General features: G+C 49.3%; 1 protein-coding gene and 1 non-coding gene across 11 annotated transcripts in view; one reads left to right on the top strand and one right to left on the bottom strand.

Annotated features, from left to right (window-relative positions):
- The window catches only part of SPTAN1 (spectrin alpha, non-erythrocytic 1), a 79,617-nt gene that overhangs the window by 36,803 nt on the left and 21,818 nt on the right, over positions 1-20,996 (top strand). For 6 of the 10 annotated variants that reach the window (XM_066256032.1, XM_066256030.1, XM_066256029.1 and 3 more), the window contains 20 exons: positions 3,298-3,541; positions 3,710-3,832; positions 4,332-4,549; positions 5,685-5,777; positions 6,442-6,576; positions 7,675-7,823; positions 9,313-9,372; positions 10,463-10,661; positions 12,575-12,679; positions 13,069-13,092; positions 14,131-14,166; positions 16,957-17,004; positions 17,766-17,857; positions 18,146-18,290; positions 18,404-18,585; positions 18,977-19,076; positions 19,239-19,436; positions 19,531-19,677; positions 20,389-20,492; positions 20,595-20,757. In XM_066256032.1, the coding sequence (XP_066112129.1) occupies positions 3,298-3,541; positions 3,710-3,832; positions 4,332-4,549; positions 5,685-5,777; positions 6,442-6,576; positions 7,675-7,823; positions 9,313-9,372; positions 10,463-10,661; positions 12,575-12,679; positions 13,069-13,092; positions 14,131-14,166; positions 16,957-17,004; positions 17,766-17,857; positions 18,146-18,290; positions 18,404-18,585; positions 18,977-19,076; positions 19,239-19,436; positions 19,531-19,677; positions 20,389-20,492; positions 20,595-20,757 (2,565 nt within the window). The remainder of the gene's footprint in view (positions 1-3,297; positions 3,542-3,709; positions 3,833-4,331; positions 4,550-5,684; positions 5,778-6,441; positions 6,577-7,674; positions 7,824-9,312; positions 9,373-10,462; positions 10,662-12,574; positions 12,680-13,068; positions 13,093-14,130; positions 14,167-16,956; positions 17,005-17,765; positions 17,858-18,145; positions 18,291-18,403; positions 18,586-18,976; positions 19,077-19,238; positions 19,437-19,530; positions 19,678-20,388; positions 20,493-20,594; positions 20,758-20,996) is intronic. The other 4 variants (XM_066256035.1, XM_066256038.1, XM_066256039.1 and 1 more) reach the window with 2 other exon arrangements.
- Positions 13,627-13,702, bottom strand: TRNAA-GGC (transfer RNA alanine (anticodon GGC)). The gene has a single exon. It is a non-coding gene; the product is annotated as a tRNA-Ala (tRNA).

The following is a 20,996-nucleotide window of genomic DNA, read 5'->3' as shown; positions in this document are numbered from 1 at the left end:
AAATGCGAGTGCACTGAGAGCATCATACTTGGTGGCTAATCGTATTGCTAAGGCTAAGAAGCCATTCACCATTGGTGAAGAATTGATCCTTCCAGCCACTATAGACATTTGTCGTGAACTTCTAGGAGAGGCTGCGGTTAAAAAGATAGCACAGATGCCTCTTTTGGCTACCACTGTCACAGGGCGCATTGAGGAAATAGCAGAGGACATTGAATCACGATTGTTGGAAAGGATTAATAAATCACCATGGTACGCTCTCCAGGTTGACGAATCTACAGATATTGACAACAAGACAATGCTACTTGTTTACTTGATAAAGATAACGCTATCTTTATCAAGAGGATGTGCATGAGGATATGTTATGTGCACTATCATTGCCAACCAAAACCACAGCCGCAGAACTATTTAAATCGCTGGATGACTATATATCAGGAAAACTGAAATGGTCTTTTTGTGTCGGCATATGCACAGATGGAGCTGCTGCCATGACCGGAAGGATGTCTGGTTTAACTACTCAGATTAAGGAGGTTGTACCTGAATGTGAGTCTACGCATTGTGTCATTCACAGGGAAATGCTGGCTAGCCAAAATATACCACCAGAACTTAACAGCATATTGAATGATGTTGTTCAAGTTATTAATCACATCAAAGCACACGCCCTTTACTCGCGCCTGTTCGAGCAGCTTTGTGAGGAAATGAATGCGGAGCACAGACACCTTCTCTTATACACAGAAATAAAATGGTTATCCCGAGGGAGGTCCCTGGCCAGAGTGAATTACGAGAGCCGCTGCAGAGATTTCTCTCAGAAAAAAAGTCACCGCTAGCCTGACCTGTGGTGGCGCAGTGGATAAAGCGTCGACCTGAAAATGCTGAGGTCGCCGGTTCGAAACCCTGGGCTTGCCTGGTCAAGGCACATATGGGAGTTGATGCTTCCAGCTTCTCCCCCGTCTCTCTCTCTTCTCTCTTTCTCTCTCTCTCTCTCTCTCTCTCCTTCTCTCTCTCCTCTCTAAAATGAATAAATAAAATAAAAAAAAATAAAAAAAAGGCACTTTGTCAAACTCCTACTATCATTTGCAACCATATCTGACCCTCAAATCTGAACTTCCTAATCTATAAAAAAAAAAAGTCACCGCTAGCAGCACATTTCAGTGACGAAGAATGGGTCGCAAAACTCGCTTACTTGTGCGACATATTTAACCTCCTCAATGAACTTAATTGGTCACTTCAGGGGAAAATGACAACTGTCTTCAAGTTGGCAGATAAAGTAGCTGCATTTAAAGCCAAACCGGATTTGTGGGGACGATGCACGCGTGAACGGGTATATTTGACATGTTTCAAACATTTGCGGGAATTTTGGAAGAGACTGAGCCCAAGCCTTCATTGTCCCAGCTGGTGCACAGTCACCTGTATTTGCTTTTACAAGAGTTTGAACGCTACTTCCCAACCACAAAAGACCCACGAATTGCCAAGGAATGGATCTGCGATCTGTTTGTCAACAAACCAGGTGAATCCAGCGTTTCTATGCAAGAAAAGGATCAACTACTGGAGATCGCAAATGACGGCGGCCTTAAAAATATGTTCGAGTGGCCTGACCTGTGGTGGCGCAATGGATAAAGCGTCAACCTGGAAATGCTGAGGTCTCCGGTTCAAAACCCTGGGCTTGCCTGGTCAAGCACATATGGGAATTGATGCTTCCAGCTCCTCCCCCCTTCTCTCTCTCTGTTTCTCTCTCTCCCTCTCTCTCTCCTCTCTGAAAATGAATTAAAAAATTTAAAAAAATATATATATGTTCGAGACTACAACTCTGCCGGTGTTCTGGATTAAAGTCATGGCAGAATACCCCGAGATCTCCACAAAAGCACTAAAAACCCTGTTGCCATTTCCGACATCCTATTTGTGTGAACCAGGATTTTCTGCAGTGACAGCAACCAAAACAAAATTATGGAATAGACTGGACATAAGCAACACACTTCGGGTGTCATTGTCTCCCATTACCCTAGATGGGACTGTCTCGTTGCAGAGGAACAAGCTCAGGGCTCCCACTGATTTAACGTTATGGTTGTTGAGAGATAGGCTACTATCTCTCATTCTATATAAACATTATAATAAATAACCCTTAACTTACAATATTCATAACAATGGTGAGTTGTATTTTTCATGCACTTTATATTTGTTTTTTTTGTTTGTTTATTTATTTATTTATTTATTTTTTTTTGTATTTTTTCGAAGCCAGAAACGGGGAGCAGTCAGACAGACTCCCGCATGCGCCCCACCGGGATCCACCCAGCATGCCCACCGGGGGGGGGGGGGGCGATGCTCTGCCCATCCTGGGTGTCCCTCTGTTGCAAGCAGAGCCATTCTAGCGCCTGAGGCAGAGGCCACAGAGCCTGCGGGAGGGGAAGAGAGAGACAGAGAGGAAGGAGAGGGGGAGGGGTGGAGAAGCAGATGGATGCTTCTCCTGTGTGCCCTGGCCGGGAATCGAACCCAGGACTCCTGCACTCCAGGCCGACACTCTACCACTGAGCCAACCGGCCAGGGCCTACTTTATATTTTTGTGTTGTATCTTATTTTTAAGGCATGTTTAAACGTTACCATAGCGACTGGAAAGTATTTGGAGGCAGAGAGGATGTTACTCATGTTTTGTTGTTGGTGTAATGTTAAGAGGACGTTTCTAATAAAGTTGCATACGAGTACACAGTGGATTCGTTTTTATTTTTATTGTCGTAGGTTCATGATTGGTAGCAAGCCTCAACCTATCATATTACATATTGATATCAGACATGAAACATCAGAATAACAAATTTAAATACAACCTGAATAATGAGGACATGCTCGTTCCTCCTTTAACTTAGCCCAATAAATATCGTAAGTTCGACAATTATATTTAAAAACACCACAGTTTTTACGCCGGTTGCATAATTTTACTTTGTACATTTATCCGTCCCACGCTAAAGGCCGATCCTTGAAAATATTTTCTGACATTAAACCGGTCTGTGGCCCAAAAAAGGTTGGGGACCACTGCTCTAACCAACTGAGCTACACAGCCAAGGCGAATGTGTTGATTTTCTCACGTAGCCCAACGTGCTCCTGCTCCAGTCCAGCTCTCCTGCTCAGAGCCTTCTGGAAGCCCAACATGAGGGAAACAGATGGCAGAAGGCATGTTCTCTGGGGTGGGAAAGAACTTTGTTAGTTTTTCTATGTATAGCTCAAACCACACCTGAAGTAATAAAGTCGGCCTAGGAATAAAGTTTACCAGCTCTGGTCCAACCCTTTAAGACTGTACTTTCCCATCCCTAGGATCGGATTGACGGCATTACTATTCAGGCCCGCCAGTTCCAGGAGGCCGGCCATTTCGACGCTGAGAACATCAAGAAGAAGCAGGAAGCCCTGGTGGCCCGTTATGAGGCGCTCAAGGAACCCATGGTCGCCCGGAAGCAGAAGCTGGCCGACTCTCTACGTTTGCAGCAGCTCTTCCGCGACGTTGAGGATGAGGAAACGTGGATTCGTGAGAAGGAGCCCATTGCCGCATCCACCAACCGAGGTCAGTCTGCCTCCATCGGATAGGAGTGAAGCTGGGAGAGGGCACGATCCTGTGGCCTAAAGGGGCCACTCGCCAGAATAGGCAAGGTCAAGTTTAAGCTGGAACTGTGGCGGAGTTTTGAACTGAAGCTGTGAGTGACAGTTGTGGTGACTTTTCTTCTGCTTTTAGGCAAAGATTTGATTGGAGTCCAGAATCTGCTAAAGAAACACCAAGCCCTGCAAGCAGAAATTGCTGGCCACGAGCCCCGCATCAAAGCGGTCACACAGAAGGGGAACGCCATGGTGGAGGAAGGTGAGTGTCCGTCACCAGGGTGCGGCTTTGCATCGGCTCTTCACGTCTCCCTTCTCTGACGGTTCAGTGCGTAGACTTGAGTCGGGCTGGACTGTGGGGTTGAAGACCATCTCTATTCTCTTCTCACTATATGACCTTGATTAGGCCTTAGCCTCTCTGAGCCTGAATTCCTTATCTGTGACAAGGGGATAACACCTGATGATGTAGGTCTCAGTGGCTGAGAACTACGGGAGTGCTGTTATTTTTATCTCTTTATGATAATTTCACTGATGCCAACTAGGGATACCTAGATTTTAGAGTCTAGATTCAGCTCATGGTTTGAGGAGAGAAAAATGAGCAAGGCTGTTAAAGGTTTGGAGCCCAAGATGCTCATAAAACTTGGAAATGTGAAGGGGCCTAGCCCATGAGCATGTAGTGATGAAAGGGAACACACGGAAGGCCCTCTTGTCCTGCAGCATGTCGCATGCTCTCCCCTGACCTCCCCACTCCCCCCTGCCAGGCCATTTTGCTGCGGAGGACGTGAAGGCCAAGCTCAATGAACTGAACCAGAAGTGGGAGTCGCTCAAATCCAAAGCCTCCCAGCGGCGCCAGGACCTGGAGGACTCCCTGCAGGCCCAGCAGTACTTTGCCGATGCCAACGAGGCCGAGTCCTGGATGCGGGAGAAGGAGCCCATCGTGGGCAGCACCGACTACGGGAAGGACGAGGACTCAGCCGAGGTGACTGGGCTCGGGAGCATGACGCTGGCTGGGCAGCCTGCCCAGGGCCGGGGCTGGGAGGCCAGCCGGGACAAGGACCAAGTGTAGTGGGTGCAGCGTCTTAGACTCTCTTTTTCAGTTTTTATTGTGGAAAATCATGCCAAAAGGAGAGAGAACACCTGTCACCTTCCTTCATGTTCACATTTACTGTTCTCGTGTCCGCTCTCCTCTCTGCCATAGGCATATATATGTTCATACGGTATTTTGCCGGTCCTCCGTTCTTTGACGGAAACTCTTAAATTTTTTTCATAAAAGTCTAGGTGTAGGATGTGAGGGCGATCTGACTGTGACATCTGTCACCCCATTGATCGCCAGGGTTGATTCGGCTGATCTGGCTGGCTAGGCGGGTGTCCCCTTCCTCCCTCACTGCTCCATGTGCATTCCTCCCAAAGCTGTGTGCTCGGTCGAAGAGGACGACCTTCCCCGCTAGAGGAGAGGACCGTTCTTCGGTCAAGGGTATACGAGTAGCTGTGCTCCCCTGCTAGAACCTCCAAACAAGTCTCAAGCTCCATTTGTAGGAGAACATAGGGTAGTCAAGCTTCCAAGACTCCAGACACATCCAAACGAGGTGCTGCATGTGGCAGTCTGCCTTTCTTTAAAAAAGAAAAAAAAAGAAATCCCTGCGCCTCCTTGTTTTCTTGCCAGTCATCAAAAAACCCAGAAAGAGTTGAACAGTGACATGAACTATTTTTTATTCTCCCAAGAGATGGGGGAACTAAAATGCTTCGAAAGCAGGATGTGTGGCAGGAGAGGGCTCCTTTCCAGGAGGGCGTCTCCACGGTCAGTCCTGGCTTGGTGGGTTATTTCCTAAAATGGTGGTGAGTTTGCTGGTCAGTTGATATGTTCTTTATTGCTCCTTATGGATTTTAAGTATTGCATAGTGAAGTATGTAAAGGCACACTGAAAAAATGTTAAGTCACAGTTAACATTTCCTCCAAATTAAGTGTTCATTAAAAAGGGAAAAAGGGTAGAGCTGGAGGCGATTAGATCACCATATAACTAAACAGGATCTCAGAGGAGGCGGGCTCATTGCTGACGCTCCTGGAAAGGGAAGCTTGGGCACCTGACACAGGTCATGGTATGGTCTTGATTCCAGGCTCTCCTAAAGAAGCATGAAGCCTTGATGTCGGACCTGAGTGCCTACGGCAGCAGCATTCAGGCGCTGCGGGAGCAAGCCCAGTCGTGCCGGGTGAGCTTGGCTGTCCTTTCAATGGTTACTGGGGAGGGGGGGGGCTGGCCGGACCTAGAGCCTCCAGTTGGGATTACCATCATGGGCAACATTCTTGTGACCTTACTGCTAAGTCTTAAGACACAAAGATTTATAGAAGGTTTAAAACAAGATTTTTTTTTTAAACAGAGAGTCAGAGAGAGGGATAGGAACGGAGAGATGAGAAGCATCAATCATTAGTTTTTCGTTGCGCATTGCAACACCGTAATTGTTCATTGATTGCTTTCTCATATGTGCCTTGACCGCGGGCCTTCAGCAGACCGAGTAACTCCTTGCTTGAGCCAGCGACCTTGGGCTCAAGCTGGTGAGCTTTTGCTCAAACCAGATAAACCCTCGCTCAAGCTGGCGACCTCAGGGTCTCGAACCTGGGTCTTCCACATCCCAGTCCGATGCTCTATCCACTGTGCCACACACACACATACACACCCCCGGTCAGGCTAAAACAAGATTTTTAAAGACACCACACAGTAAAGTCCCTGAATTGGATTTTGTTGGTAGCACCAGAGAAGAGTGCTTCTAAGTGTGTACTTGGTGTAACCGTGGAAGTTGGACTCTGTTTTGTGCTTCCATAACGTGTTGTGAATTCCTTAATTTAGCCACGCTTGCTTTTGTTTTGGAATTTCAGCAACAAGTGGCCCCCATGGACGATGAGACTGGGAAGGAGCTGGTCTTGGCCCTCTATGACTATCAGGAGAAGAGTCCTCGAGAGGTCACCATGAAGAAGGGAGACATTCTCACCTTGCTCAACAGCACCAACAAGGCAAGGCATAGAGAGTGATTGCGTATTTCCATCAGCACCACCAGTTTTGCTCAGGTTGTGTGTCTTTGGGTCATTGTATCTTTGTAAAATAAGGCTGGTTTAGAATTCAAAGAGATACTGGTCAGTCTCTTAATACAAGTTTATCCTATTTATATTGTGTATGATCGAGAAGGTAACCAGCCTGTGTTCTTGAATACAGCACCTGCAAGTGGTACAGTAACTCACATGCTCAAAGATAGCTGTTTCTCACGATTGCACACTTGCGGGGGGAATTCTTTTGTTTTGAAGCAAGTCTGTTGGGTATAACTACAGGTCTATACCTTGTTGCTCTTGGTTCTCAATCTCGACTGCACAGCTGCGACAAGAGTTGAAGACAGCTTTGACCCCATAGACTATGTCTTCTTAAAGTTAAATGCTGCCTGGCCCTGGCCAGTTGGCTCAGTGGTAGAGTGTTGGCTCAGCATGTAGAAGTCCTGGATTCAATTCCTGGTCAGGGCACACAGGGGAAGTGACCATCTGCTTCTACCCCTAGTCCCTTTTCCCCTCCTCCCCACCTTCCCCTCCCACAGCCAGTGGTTTGATTGCTTTAAGCAAGGCTCCAGGCTGAGGATAACTCCATTGGAGCGCATCAGCCTCAGGTGCTAAAAATAGCTTGTTACTCAAGCATCAGCCCCAATGGGGTTGCTGGGCAGATCCTGGTCAGGGTGCATGCGGGAGTCTGCCTTACTATCTCCCTTCCTCTCACCTAAAAAAAATAAAATGAAAATGTTTTTTTACACAGCCACATGTGGCTAGTGGCTGCAGTATGGGACAGCACAGGTCTAGGGTCTAAGCAGGGAGAAGGCTATTTTTCATGTTGGGTGTCATTGCTGCTTCACTCATGACCATCTTCACGCTTGGCAGGTCAGAAGGGACCAAAATTTCGATCCTTGTGCCAAGTGACTTTGATACTGTCACGAGATCCTCTTAACATGATTAGAGCTCTCCTTGTGTGTGCACGTGAGCATGCGGTGCGCACACAGGCATGCACATGCCTCCTGGGGTTCTCCCTCCCTCGGGCAGGAGTCTGCTTTCAGTGCCCCTCCTCTGTTTCCCTAGGACTGGTGGAAGGTGGAAGTGAACGACCGCCAGGGCTTCGTGCCGGCCGCGTACGTGAAGAAGCTGGACCCTGCTCAGTCGGCCTCGCGGGAGAACCTCCTGGAGGAGCAGGGCAGCATAGCGCTGCGGCAGGAGCAGATTGACAACCAGTAAGGGCCATACGGGCGGTTGCATGGGTCCCAGTCCCACAGCACTCGGGTTCGGTCGGCACCACCCAGGACGGCAGTTCAGGCAGTAGTGTCCTGCAGCTTCTGTGTGAGCTCTCTGGTGCCTGTCACACTCAGGGGCACACTCCTGCTTTGCTCACATCACTTCAAACCCTGGTGCCCCATTTGAACTGCAGATCACTGATGGCTACTTCATTTCCCTCCATTTTATCTCTTCCCGCACTCAGTTTCTTTTCCTAAATGGCCTTTTTCTGAGCATTACCTTCTGAAACTCTGTCCTCTGGTTCAGGAGCTGCTTTCTGAAATGGCATTTTCAGATGTTCCACAACTCGGCCCTTTTTTTTCTTCTTCTTCTTTTTTTTTTTTTTTTTTTTTGTATTTTTCTGAAGCTGGAAACAGGGAGGCAGTCAGACAGACTCCCACATGCGCCTGACCGGGATCCACCCGGCACGCCCACCAGGGGCGACGCTCTGCCCACCAGGGGGCGATGCTCTGCCCATCCTGGGCGTCGCCATGTTGCGACCAGAGCCACTCTAGTGCCTGAGGCAGAGGCCAAGGAGCCATCCCCAGCGCCCAGGCCATCTTTTGCTCCAATGGAGCCTCGGCTGCAGGAGGGGAAGAAAAAGACAGAGAGGAAGGAGAGGGGGAGGGGTGGAGAAGCAGATGGGCGCCTCTCCTGTGTGCCCTGGCCGGGAATTGAACCCGGGATTTCTGCACGCCAGGCCGACACTCTACCACTGAGCCAACCGGCCAGGGCCCAACTCGGCCCTTTTTAAAAGGCTGTTAGAGAGCTTCTCTCTCTGCCGTGGCTGGTGTCCTGAGAATGGAGGTGATTTAGTGTTGGCTCTGTCCTCTGTCCTAGATCTGAGCCCCCAGGTTGGCCGCTGTCCCTCCTTTAGGGTATTCATGACTCCGCTAATGAGATCAACAGCTTGAGACACTTGAGAGATGCCCAGAAAATACATTTGCACCAGCATTTAGAATAATAGAACTTCTCTGATCTTGATGGTCCCTGGAAAGACCATTTATTTGTTCACTTAAAACTCTCTGCTACTGTTAAGACACAAATGAGAGATTTTGGCCTAGATCATAAATAAGAGAGCAAAAAAAGTGGATCAAATAGAAAACTAAAGTTGTGTATTTAGCTCTCAGTAAAATCTGTCCTCAGGCTGTTTAATTCCCGGCCTTGCTCTGGAAGTCACTAGTGTTGCAGCACAGGACAATTGACTGCCTGAAGCACGGCTGACTTTCCCGGAAGGTGACATGAACTGACCCCTCCTATTGAGCTGTCCTGCTGTTGCTCTCCGTGATTTTGCCGTGGTCTGACCTGCTTCCAGGAGATTTTGAGTGGCTCCCTAATTTTCCCCACTTGGTGCATGCCCTACCCTGGCGCCCGTCAGAGCTGCTGCTGCTCACCTGCGTGGTGAGCCCCACTAATCTGTGCACGCTTTTGCTGTGCCCCTCTGTGCAGGACACGCATAACTAAGGAGGCCGGCAGTGTATCCCTGCGTATGAAACAGGTGGAAGAACTGTGAGTAGGCGGAGCCTTGCTGAGCGCCCGTGTCCATGGCTGTGCCTGCCCATCCCCTGCTGCTTCTCGTGAGGGCACTTGTTCACCCAGAAAGACCAGGTGGAGGGCGGGACCATCTCCGTGCCTCAGCTTCCACTCGCACGGGTTAGAGGTGTCGGTGACGCTGCCAGCTGATGGTCGCTTAGCTCCTTGGTGGCTTCCATGTGCAGCTGTGTGTTCAGAGTGTTGTTGGTCCCCCTCCTGTTTGCTTCTGTGGCGGACCAGCAGCAAACCTGAGGCTGGTTTCTTAGTGTTCCTTGGTAGGAAGGAAGTTAAAATACCTCTTGGTCAAGTGCCTGGTTCTTGGTTACTTGTTGCTTTTTTGTTTCACTTTGGGAAGCTTAGATTTGATGGTGAGTCTAATTTTTAGTCATTTCATGTCTTCAAAGCTAGGAATTCAATCTTTTGTACTATATATTAGTTCCCAAGAGCTAGAATATTCTTGGGTTCATTTTAAGAAATCTTCCAGCTAATGAAATGGTACAGGTACTCTGGACTGTACCTGGTTTTCCTTCTGAAGTTGCCAAAACTTTCTGAGAAATAAATTTATCGTATTGGAAATTTCCTTCTGTGCCAGAAGTACTCATGTTTTGTATGAGGCTATGTAAAGCCCCATCGTCGGGGTTGCTGTTCGGAGAGTTAATTATAAGAGGGAAAGACTCGGTATCCATCCAACCTAGCAAGCTCATCTCATTTCTCAGCTGTAGTTGCATGAACCTTATGTTACTGTGGGGAACGCTGGGTTTTTGTCATTTGTGGTTGTGATGTTGTAAGTGCACAGCTGGCCCAGGGATGAGCGTACCTGACTGTTCTGGCCTCCCAGTGGTGAACAGAACATGTACACTTATCCCGGAGGCTGTCATGAGGTCCTGAGGCTCTTCATCGTCATCTGTGTTCTGATACTTTGTCACCAGGGCATCCTCATTCCAAACTTGCAGCCTGGGACCCACGTCTCGGAGACACCTGGTGGTTCCCTGAGGTTAGGAACACAGCCTCTGTAGGAAGCTAACTGCCCTCCTCGCTCCTCTGTCCCCCTCTCTAATGACACCAGATACCACTCTCTGCTGGAACTGGGTGAGAAGCGGAAAGGCATGCTGGAGAAGAGCTGTAAGAAGTTCATGCTGTTTCGCGAGGCGAACGAGCTGCAGCAGTGGATCAATGAGAAGGAGGCGGCCCTGACCAGCGAGGAGGTCGGTGCGGACCTGGAGCAGGTCGAGGTGCTGCAGAAGAAGTTCGATGACTTCCAGAAGGTACGGAAGGCTTGCCACCAAGCCAAGTTGTTTGAGGACTCGGTGCTCTTGATTTTTGACAGGTTATTAGAATGAAAATGACATAAATTATGTTCTGCCATCCACATAGCTATTTTTAAATGCCTTTAACCCAAACTTTTCTTGGATCGGTTTAATTACAAGGAAATACGTGCAGTTTTTTTCTACATGTTGCTTTAGAGCTTTTCTAAACCTAAAATCAAAGCTGTATAGAAGTGTTTCTTTAATTGGGGTAAAAATCACATAACTTGTGGATAACCATTTTAAAGTATATGATTTATGAGTGTTTGGTACATTCATAGTGTTGTTCAATCATCACCCTATCTAGTTCCAAAACATGTTTATCACTTCAAAAAGGAAGCCATGTACCCATTGGGCAATATTTCCCCTTCACCACCATCTCTGGCAACCCACAGCTGTGCTTCTCGTCTGTGGGTTTACCTATTCTGGATATTTTACAGAGTGGGATCGTATATTATGTGACTTTTTGTGACTGACTGCTTTCATAGAGCATGCTTTCAAGGCTCGTCCATATAGCATGATATTGGTATTCTACCACTTGTTGTGGTTGAATAATATTCCTTTGTGCCCAAATTCCACATTCTGTTTATTTACCCCTCAGTTTATACCCTGGTCAGGCAGCTTAGTTGGTTAGAGCACTGTCCAGAAGCTCAGAGGTTGCCAGTTTGGTCCCTGGGCGGGGCACATGTACAAACAGATCAGTCTTCCTGTGTCTCGCTCTCCTCCTTCCCTCTCTTTCTCTTTCACTAAAATAAATTTTTTAAAAAAAGGTATTCTTACAACCCATCAAAATGGATCGGATGCTTTTCTCCTGTGGTGGCTTGTATTAAAATTTCATCACATTTTTAATTTTTTTTGTTTATTTATTTATTTTACACAGAGACAGAGAGTCAGAGAGAGGGATAGATAGGGACAGACAGGAACAGAGAGATGAGAAGCATCAATCATTAGTTTTTTCGTTGTGACACCTTAATTGTTCATCGATTGCTTTCTCATATGAGCCTTGACCGCGGGCCTTCAGCAGACTGAGTAACCCCTTGCTTGAGCCAGCGACCTTGGGTCCAAGCTGGCAAGCTTTGCTCAAACCAGATGAGCCCACGCTCAAGCTGGCAACCTTGAGGTCTCAAACCTGGGTCCTTCCACATCCCAGTCCGATGCTCTACCCACTGCTCCACCACCTGGTCAGGCTTCATCACATTTTTAAAACATTGTGTGTGGCCTATCCAGGCAGTTACGCAGTGGATAGAGCGTTGGACTGGGACGCAGAAGACCCAGGTTCGAAACCCCGAGGTCGCTGGCTTCAGCACAGGCTCACCAGCTTGAGCACAGGGTCACTGGATTGAGTATGGGATCATAGACAGGACCCCATGGTTGCTAACTTGAGCCCAAAAGTCCCTGGCTTGAATCGTAAGGTCGCTGGCTTGAACAAGGGGTCACTCGCTCTGCTTCAGCCCCCTGGTCAAGGCACATATGACAAAACAATCAATGAACAACTAAGGAGACTAAGGAGCTGCAGCAAAGAATTGATGCTTCTCATCTCTCTCTGTCTGTCCCTATCTGTCCCTCTCTCTGTCTCTGCCACACACACAAAACACTGTGTCTGTCCTCTCCCCCAAAGAAAGGTAGAATAATAGATCATTTCATTACAGTTAATTAAGTAAATTTGAGAACTATTTCCAGTACCCAGTTATTTTCTTATCTCCGTGATAGTGACAGTCAGGGTTTACCGATTTATGTCACTATTGAAAAACCAATTCATAGGATACATGTTGAGCAGAAGTTTGTAGATACAAACTGTAGTTCATGAATCTCTGTTGCCCTCCTTCTTTGCATGGCTTTTGTGGGTCTTGATTATTATGTCTTTTTCTTTAAAGGATCTGAAGGCCAATGAGTCACGGCTGAAGGACATTAACAAGGTGGCTGAAGACCTGGAGTCTGAAGGTCTGATGGCCGAGGAGGTCCAGGCAGTGCAGCAGCAGGTGGGTGCGCAGGGCCGGCGCCAAGTGGCTCTCCGGTGCCATGGGGAGCCGCCGGGCCCCTCCCACGTTTCCGTAGCCCAGCAAGCAGTGTTTCGTGCAGAGTTGTGACCGGGGTGCAGAGAACATTTTGTTTAACTTTCATGGGCCAGTATCCATTACCTTCCCTCTGCAGGGGAACAGCGACCCTTAAGTAATAATAAACTCCTGTATTCCTTAAAGAAAGGGCTTTGCATAGAAACACTTAGTCTCCCCAGTGCACTCGAAGGAGTTCTTGTGGCCTGTTGTACTCTCTAATTCTCTCCTGTCTGCCCAGGTTTGACAGGAGTGAGTGGTAATGGGAGGTGTGTGTTTCCTCTAATTATAAACCTGGTTTCCCTTTCTTCTTCTAGGAGGTATACGGAATGATGCCCAGGGTAAGTCCCGGGGACTCAGTGGGTCTTGAGCACATGGACTCACGTCTTATACGTGAGCAGAAATAGACCCTAGGAAGAATATGAAGTCTAAAACCTGCTAAGGATTTCTGTTTCTGAACCTCAGAGATGCCTTTTGTGTGTAAAAATCTGGGAAAGAAATAGCAAACATTGGTTTCTATTTGTCCTTCACGAAAAGAGCAAAAATTTTCTCTCTCCAGTTTTCTGAAAACGTTTTTTAAAATAATTTTATTAGCCCTTTTTCTTTTTTTTTTCTTTTTTCTTTTTTTCTTTTTCTGAAGCTAAAAACGGGGAGAGACAGACTCCCGCATGCGCCCGACCGGGATCCACCCAGCATGCCCACCAGGGGGCGACGCTCTGCTGTGACCAGAGCCACTCTAGTGCCTGGGGCAGAGGCCAAGGAGCCATCCCCAGCGCCGGGCCATCTTTGCTCCAATGGAGCCTCGGCTGTGGGAGGGGAAGAGAGAGACAGAGAGGAGGGGGGCGGTGGAGAAGCAGATGAGCTCTTCTCCTGTGTGCCCTGGCCGGGAATCGAACCCGGGACTTCAGCACGCCAGGCTGACGCTCTACCACTGAGCCAACCGGCCAGGGCCTATTAGCCCTTTTTCAAAAAACTCTATGAAAGAAAAGCTGGTCATTTGCATATTCAATTTCCCCATTTCTACTGCATACAAAAATCATAATGTTTCTCTTCTATTTGTTCATTTTCCTCAAGTAGCTTTGCAGTTTACTACCAGCCAAAGAGAAGCTGTAAATTACAGAGAGAAAATGCTGTTTTGGTTCATTCTCTGTGAAAAGTAGTCTTATAACTCATCAACATGGTTGGAGTTTTTTTTTTTCTCCCATGGTGGCTGGCATTAAAATTTAATCACATTTTTAAAACACTGTGTTCTCTCCCCCAAAGAAAGGTAGAATAATAGCTCATTACCTACAGTTAACCTTCCCTCTGGTAAAGGGAAGTGTGGGTGGGTTTTGTGGCAATTGCATGGCCGCTTAAACTCCTCCCTCTTCTTTGAACAGGATGATGCTGACTCCAAGACGGCCTCCCCGTGGAAGGTAAGAGCTCCTTTGTCCTTGCTTTGCACATCATTGTTTCCAGAAGTTTGTGGGAACCGACATATCCCGTGTCCTTTTCCGGCGTGCCCGTTACTGAGTATCCCGGCTTGTCTGGAGCTTTTGGCCATTTCCGGACTGCTTGGGCTGGTTTTTTCTGATCCTGGCCTTATATTCTGTAAAGTTTCTTGAAATGTGACACTTGAATACTACAGATTGGAAGTGTTCCCTTGTGAATGCTCAGGATGAATTTGGTTAGCTTGCATTTGTTACCCACGTCATGCCAGAATGTGCTTTGCAGAGGTGGTGTGGCATGCTCAGGCGTGGTCCCACCAGTGGTGTCGTAGTCCAGAAGGATAGGACATGAACAAGGGAAGAGAGGAAACTTTCATTCATCGTCTGCCTGACTGCTCTCTCCGGTGCCCTCAGAAAAGGCACCTGGAAGATAGGGCATCCTGGGCAGGGATGGAGGGGGAGAGCCGTGTACCAGCTGCAGAGGACATTGTTCCAGACAGACCTGGGGTGGCCCGACCGGGAGCACGGGGAAAAGCTTTTCCATGGGTGTTTACAGCTGCGATGATGGAACTGCCTGCCGCAGTCCTAGATGCCTGGTCTCTCTCCTGAACCAGCTCTGCAGGGACACGTCGAGCTGTCAGCAGGCAGGTTAAACAGAGCGGGTTTCTGCTTTCTAAAAGTGCACCTTCTTGGGATGTGAAGAATGCAGGAAAGCCTAAAAACAAGTCTCCTCCCACCAGCCCTCCTGGGTGGGTGCTTCTCTCTCCTCAGTTTCCTTGTCAGAGGGCCTCGGGAGGGGCATGTTTCCCCACCTTCTCCCCCTTCCGGGTCTGACTCCAGGATCCAGACTAGGGAAGGAGGTTGCGTTTTTCCCTTAAATTCTACCCCCCCCCCTTTTTTTGTGTGTGAAAGAGACAGAGATAGGGACAGCAGGTAGGAAAGGAGAGAGATGAGAAGCATCAATTCTTCGTTGCAGCACCTTAGTTGTCCATTGATTGCTTTCTCTTATGTGCTTTGACCGGGGAACTCCAGCTGAGCGAGGGACCCCTTGCTCAAGCCAGCAATCTTTGTGCTCAAGCCAACGACCATGGGGTCGTGTCTATGATTTCACACTCAAGCTGGTGAGCCTGCACTCAAACCAGATGAACCCACACTCAAGCTGGCGACCTCAGGGTTTCGAACCTGGGTCCTCTGCGTCCCAATCCGACGTTCTATCTGCTGCACTACTGCCTGGTCAGGCCACTCCCCCTTTTTTTTTTTTTTTTTTTTTTTTTTTGTATTTTTCTGAAGCTGGAAACGGGGAGAGACAATCAGACAGACTCCTGCATGCGCCCGACCGGGATCCACCTGGCACGCCCACCAGGGGCCATTCTCTGCCCACCTGGGGGCGATGCTCTGCCCCTCCAGGGCATCGCTCTGTCGTGACCAGAGCCACTGTAGCACCTGGGGCAGAGGCCAAGGAGCCATCCCCAGCGCCCAGGCCATCCTTGCTCCAATGGAGCCTTGGCTGCGGGAGGAGAGAGACAGAGAGGAAGGAGAGGGGGAGGGGTGGAGAAGCAGATGGGCGCTTCTCCTGTGTGCCCTGGCCGGGAATTGAACCCGGGACTTCTGCACGCCAAGCCGACGCTCAACCACTGAGCCAACCGGCCAGGGCTACGTGCCCTTTTTTTTTTTTTTTTATTTACTCATTTTTTTTTTTAGAGAGGAGAGGGACAGACAGAGACAGAGAGAGAAGAAGAGACAGAGAGAGAGAAGTGGGGGAGGAGCTGGAAGCATCAACTCCCATATGTGCCTTGACCAGGCAAGCCCAGGGTTTCGAACCGGCGACCTCAGCATTTCCAGGTCGACGCTTTATCCACTGCGCCACCACAGGTCAGGCGCTACGTGCCCTTTTTACAAGAAGTAATACGTTGACTGGAAGAAGGCTAATTCTGTTGGTTCATTCTTTTCCATCAGGCAAAGTTGTTGCCCTTAGGTCAAGGGGACACTCTTAAAAGGAACAGCAACCCAATAATCATGATTAGCAATTGAATTATTACTCTACTTGACTGTTAAGTGGTCTTAATTGCTAACATTTGTTAAATTGAACATGCTTTCTGGACTGTTCTTTTGATTATGGACAAGAAAAAGAAACTCATTAACTGGGTTTTCTGTCCAACAGTTTTTTGTTTTTTTTTTACAGAGACAGTGAGTCAGAGAGAGGGACAGACAGACAGGAACAGAGAGTTGAGAAGCATCAATCATTAGTTTTTCGTTGCGCGTTGCGACTCCTTAGTTGTTCATTGATTGCTTTCTTATATGTGCCTTGACCACGGGCCTTAAGCAGACTGAGTAACCCCTTGCTGGAGCCAACGACCCAGGTCAAAGCTGGTGAGCCCCTTGCTCAAGCCAGATGAGCCTGTGCTCAAGCTGGCGACCTCGGGGTCTTGAACCTGGGTCCTTCCATATCCCAGTCCGACACTCTATCCACTGCGCCACCGCCTGGTCAGGCTGTCCAACAGATTTTAATGTTTGTTTTTTGGGGTTTTTTTTACTCTTCATCAAGGAAAATTAGTCCTCAAGTTTGGTCTATTTGTGCACTTGGGTTTTTTCATGACTTTCTAGTAGTTGATACTTTTATTAATGCTTCTGCAGTTTCCCTTTAACAGTCTCCCTTTAAGATAATTTTGGTTGACAATTGGAAACTAATGAATGAATGGCACTTGAATCTCAGGTTTCTTTCCCTTGATTGACAGACACTTGATTAGTTTTGCTCTTCTGCTTCCCTCCCTTACATAGTCTGCTCGCCTGATGGTTCACACCGTGGCCACCTTTAATTCCATCAAGGTAAGAAAGCATGGCCAGCTCCCCTGCCTCCAGGTCGCCTTCACCAGCTTCTTTCTCCTGTCTCCGTGGAGCTCTTGTCCTAATTAACCCGTGAGCTGTAGCACGTCATTTCCTGGCACCGAGGGGGTCCTGGACCAATACTAACTCTTCACCAGGGTTGACTTTTCCAGCCGCCAACTTGCCAGGTCTTACCAGTTCGGTTTCAGTAGGGCCAGGAACCTCCAGGGAGGCTGTGGCTGCCTCTCACGCCTCCTCACGGGAGAGGCCGGGCCTTCATTTCTGGACCTGGGGAGGCTTGTCTCTGGCGTACAAGGTCTGTAGTGCTCGCCTACCTCTGGGGCCTGGCGGTGGCGCAGTGGGTTCTGTGCCTGGAGGCCATGGATGCTGGAATGCGTGCCTGGGCTGTGTGCCCTGGGCGGTTATTATTTATGAAGCACTCGCTGTCTCGCGGGCCGCGAGCTGAGGGTGAGGACGAGGGAAATGCATCTCCCCTGCTGCTTTCAGGCTGACTGCAGGTCAGGCATTGGAGTGTTCACGCCGTCAGACGCGGCTAGCTTGGGCGAGGTTCTGACCACCTGGGCTTCTGCTGTAGTTGTGTACTAATGTGTTTCGCTAGGAAGGTTGGAAAGAGAATGGTCTCTGTGTCCTGCCCTTTTCTTTCATTCACATGAAACCAGCAGTCCTCTGGCCCTTTTCCCAGATTCCGGGTTGGGCCTGACCCGAGGGTGGTTGCCCAGAACTGATGCTTGGCTGTCCTGCAGGAGCTGAATGAGCGGTGGCGGTCCCTGCAGCAGCTGGCTGAGGAGCGGAGCCAGCTCTTGGGCAGTGCCCACGAGGTGCAAAGGTTCCACAGGTGAGGGCCGCAGGGGCCAGGAAAGGGGACGCTGTGGCTGTCCCCAAACCTGCCAGCATTTCACAGTAACGGTTAGAGCCCGCTGATGCTTGTGCTCTGGCGCTCGGGACCGTGTCTGACACGGTGGGTGGTCAGGAAGGCTGCTGAGTGAGTGGACATGTGTTTGTGCATGGCGCTGTGGGTGTTAAGGCCTGGCGAGTTGATGGGCGCCCCTAATACATAGTCCTGTGTGTCCTGTCGGCAGCTGTGCTCAGCGTTTACTAACCTCATTGTGTGTCTTGCCCATAGAGATGCTGACGAAACCAAAGAATGGATTGAAGAGAAGAATCAGGCTCTAAACACAGACAATTACGGCCATGATCTGGCCAGCGTCCAAGCCCTGCAGCGCAAGCACGAGGGCTTTGAGAGGGACCTCGCGGCTCTCGGCGACAAGGTGTGCAGATGCGGAGTCCTCTTCTGCTTTTCTGTCTCAGGCAGAGCTAGGTCTGCAGTTCCACGGAGCAGAGAAATAAGTTCATTTCTTGCTTGCTTTCACTTCTTCCCTAGGTGAATTCCCTTGGGGACACAGCCGAGCGCCTGATCCAGTCCCACCCTGAGTCAGCGGAGGACCTGCAAGAGAAATGCACTGAGCTAAACCAGGCGTGGAGCAGCCTGGGGAAGCGCGCGGACCAGCGCAAGGCCAAGCTGGGCGACTCGCACGACCTGCAGCGCTTCCTGAGTGACTTCCGGTGCGAGGCCGTGCCTTCGCTCAGCTCGGGGGCAGAGGACCCACATTGATTTTTTTGTTTCACTTATTTATCCATTCATTGGTTGATTCTTTCATATACCCTGACCGGGAATCGAACCTGCAGTCTTAGCATATAGGGACAGTGCTCTAGCCAACTGAGACACCTAGCCAGGGCTCCTCTGAGAAAGTTTTGATTTCTTAAAATATGTCAGTTGACGAACTAGAGGCTTTGAAATAACCTTGCCCAGTGATCTAGTCCCATTTACTAGGTTTACTAGGTTAGCCCCAAATAGACTTCTGAGTTAAGAGTTATGTCATCCTCTCTTTTCCTGGGCAAAAAGCCTCCTTGCCAGATAACATAATGACTGTCCCTCTGTGGCTCTGGTTCCCAGGGACCTCATGTCTTGGATCAATGGAATACGAGGATTGGTGTCCTCAGACGAGCTAGCCAAGGATGTCACTGGAGCTGAAGCTTTGCTGGAACGACACCAGGTGTGCAAGCCTGCCTGCCAAGTATCGGAAACTTGGTTGCTCTGCTGGGCCAGGAAGACCTCATCGTGCCCCCCCCCCCCGCCACCCTTTGTTGTGAGTTGGGGTTGACATTAGAGTGGGTATCTTCTGCCAGTTACCTTATCCCTTTCCTCCTCTTGGCAGGAACACCGGACAGAAATCGATGCCAGGGCTGGCACCTTCCAGGCGTTTGAGCAGTTTGGGCAGCAGCTGTTGGCTCATGGGCACTATGCCAGCCCGGAGATCAGGGAGAAATTAGATGTCCTAGACCAGGAGCGTGCAGACCTGGAGCAGGCCTGGGTGCAGCGCAGGGTGATGTTGGACCAGTGCCTGGAGCTGCAGGTACGTGTGCTAGGCAGCGGCTTCCTGTCGCTGCCGAGTCTCTGACCAGGTGTTTCCTTGCCGAAGTCTCCTCACCTGCCTCGCCCTTCCTTAGCTGTTCCACCGGGACTGTGAGCAGGCAGAGAACTGGATGGCCGCCCGGGAGGCCTTCTTGAACACAGAAGACAAAGGGGACTCGCTGGACAGTGTCGAGGCCCTCATCAAAAAGCACGAGGACTTTGACAAAGCCATTAATGTCCAGGTGAGGCCCTTCGACCTGAGAGTCTGAACCGCATTTTCCTCAGTTGACATCTTCATTGGCTTTTTCTTGCCTCTGTTAACAACGGATAAAGAGTTGTTACTGGCTTGATGAGTTCAGCCAGAGAGCCCTGGCAGCTGCCCCGCATCGCAGCTTGCAATAGTGTCTGCACCACTGGAGCAGCGTGGTCCCCACTGCGTCTCCCAGGGTGACCGTGCAGTCTAGGAAAAACAAGTGACAGAAGGAATCTTATTATCCTTATAAACAAATTTTGAAGTTTGGATAATGGGGATGCCACTGGGGTAAAAATTATTGTGAAAGGGAAGAAAAACAAAATTGTGGGTAGGTAAGGAAACACATGAACAGAAATCAGGAAGATGTGAAACACTTAGGTTTCTTCTAATCCACTTTGTTGAAAATCTGACAGCTCTCTCCTGTGAAGCCTGCTTTTGTATGTGACATTTACTGGTGTCCTAGCCCCTGTCCCACCCCAGCGTGACCTGGAATCTTGAGTTAAACTCCACTCTAGTAATGATTGAAATCAAGCTTGCTTCTGGCTTTTTACACTACTACTTCTAAAGTGTCGGTGTATTGTGATCCTGCCACCAGCTAGTTCTCGGTCACCTAAAATAACCGCTCTCGGCTCTAGATGTGCAGGCCAGGGGGGGCAGAGCCGCCTGCCCCTCTCTACCTAACGCCTCCCTTCGCCCGCAGGAGGAGAAGATCGCTGCTCTGCAGTCCTTTGCCGACCAGCTCATCGCCGCTGGCCACTATGCCAAGGGCGACATTGCCAGCCGGCGCAATGAGGTTCTGGACAGGTGGGTATCGTAGTGCTGGCGGACCCCACCGCACCCGTGGGTGAGCCCTGGCCAGTCCTGTTGGAGGGGCGCTCACACTTGGTCTCGGTTTCACTCGCTCAGGTGGCGACGTCTTAAAGCCCAGATGATTGAAAAGAGGTCAAAACTGGGAGAATCGCAGACCCTGCAGCAGTTCAGCCGGGACGTGGATGAGATCGAGGCTTGGATCAGTGAGAAGTTACAGACTGCGAGTGATGAGTCCTATAAGGACCCGACCAACATTCAGGTGAGCTGCTCGGGTTGGCTGTTCTCTCCAAGGCAGGCGGTGTTCTTGAGTCCATTGTGTTAAACGTGGCATCTTTAAAAGGGGTATACCTGTAAAACAGTTTCCTTGTGCCCATGGGGAAGCCAGTGAAAATTACCCTGAGGGGAGCTGGTGGGAAGGTTTCACTGCTTCCTCGCCATTAAGATTGTCCGTATCTGCTACAAAAAATCTGTAGAGTCCCCTCTGCTTGCTGTCCCCAA

The sequence above is a fragment of the Saccopteryx bilineata genome, chromosome 2 (genome assembly GCF_036850765.1).
Source record: "Saccopteryx bilineata isolate mSacBil1 chromosome 2, mSacBil1_pri_phased_curated, whole genome shotgun sequence".
Classification (NCBI taxonomy): Eukaryota; Metazoa; Chordata; class Mammalia; order Chiroptera; family Emballonuridae; genus Saccopteryx; species Saccopteryx bilineata.
Note: the sequence above shows the minus strand (reverse complement) of the source record. Positions and strands in the feature narration are given on the sequence as shown.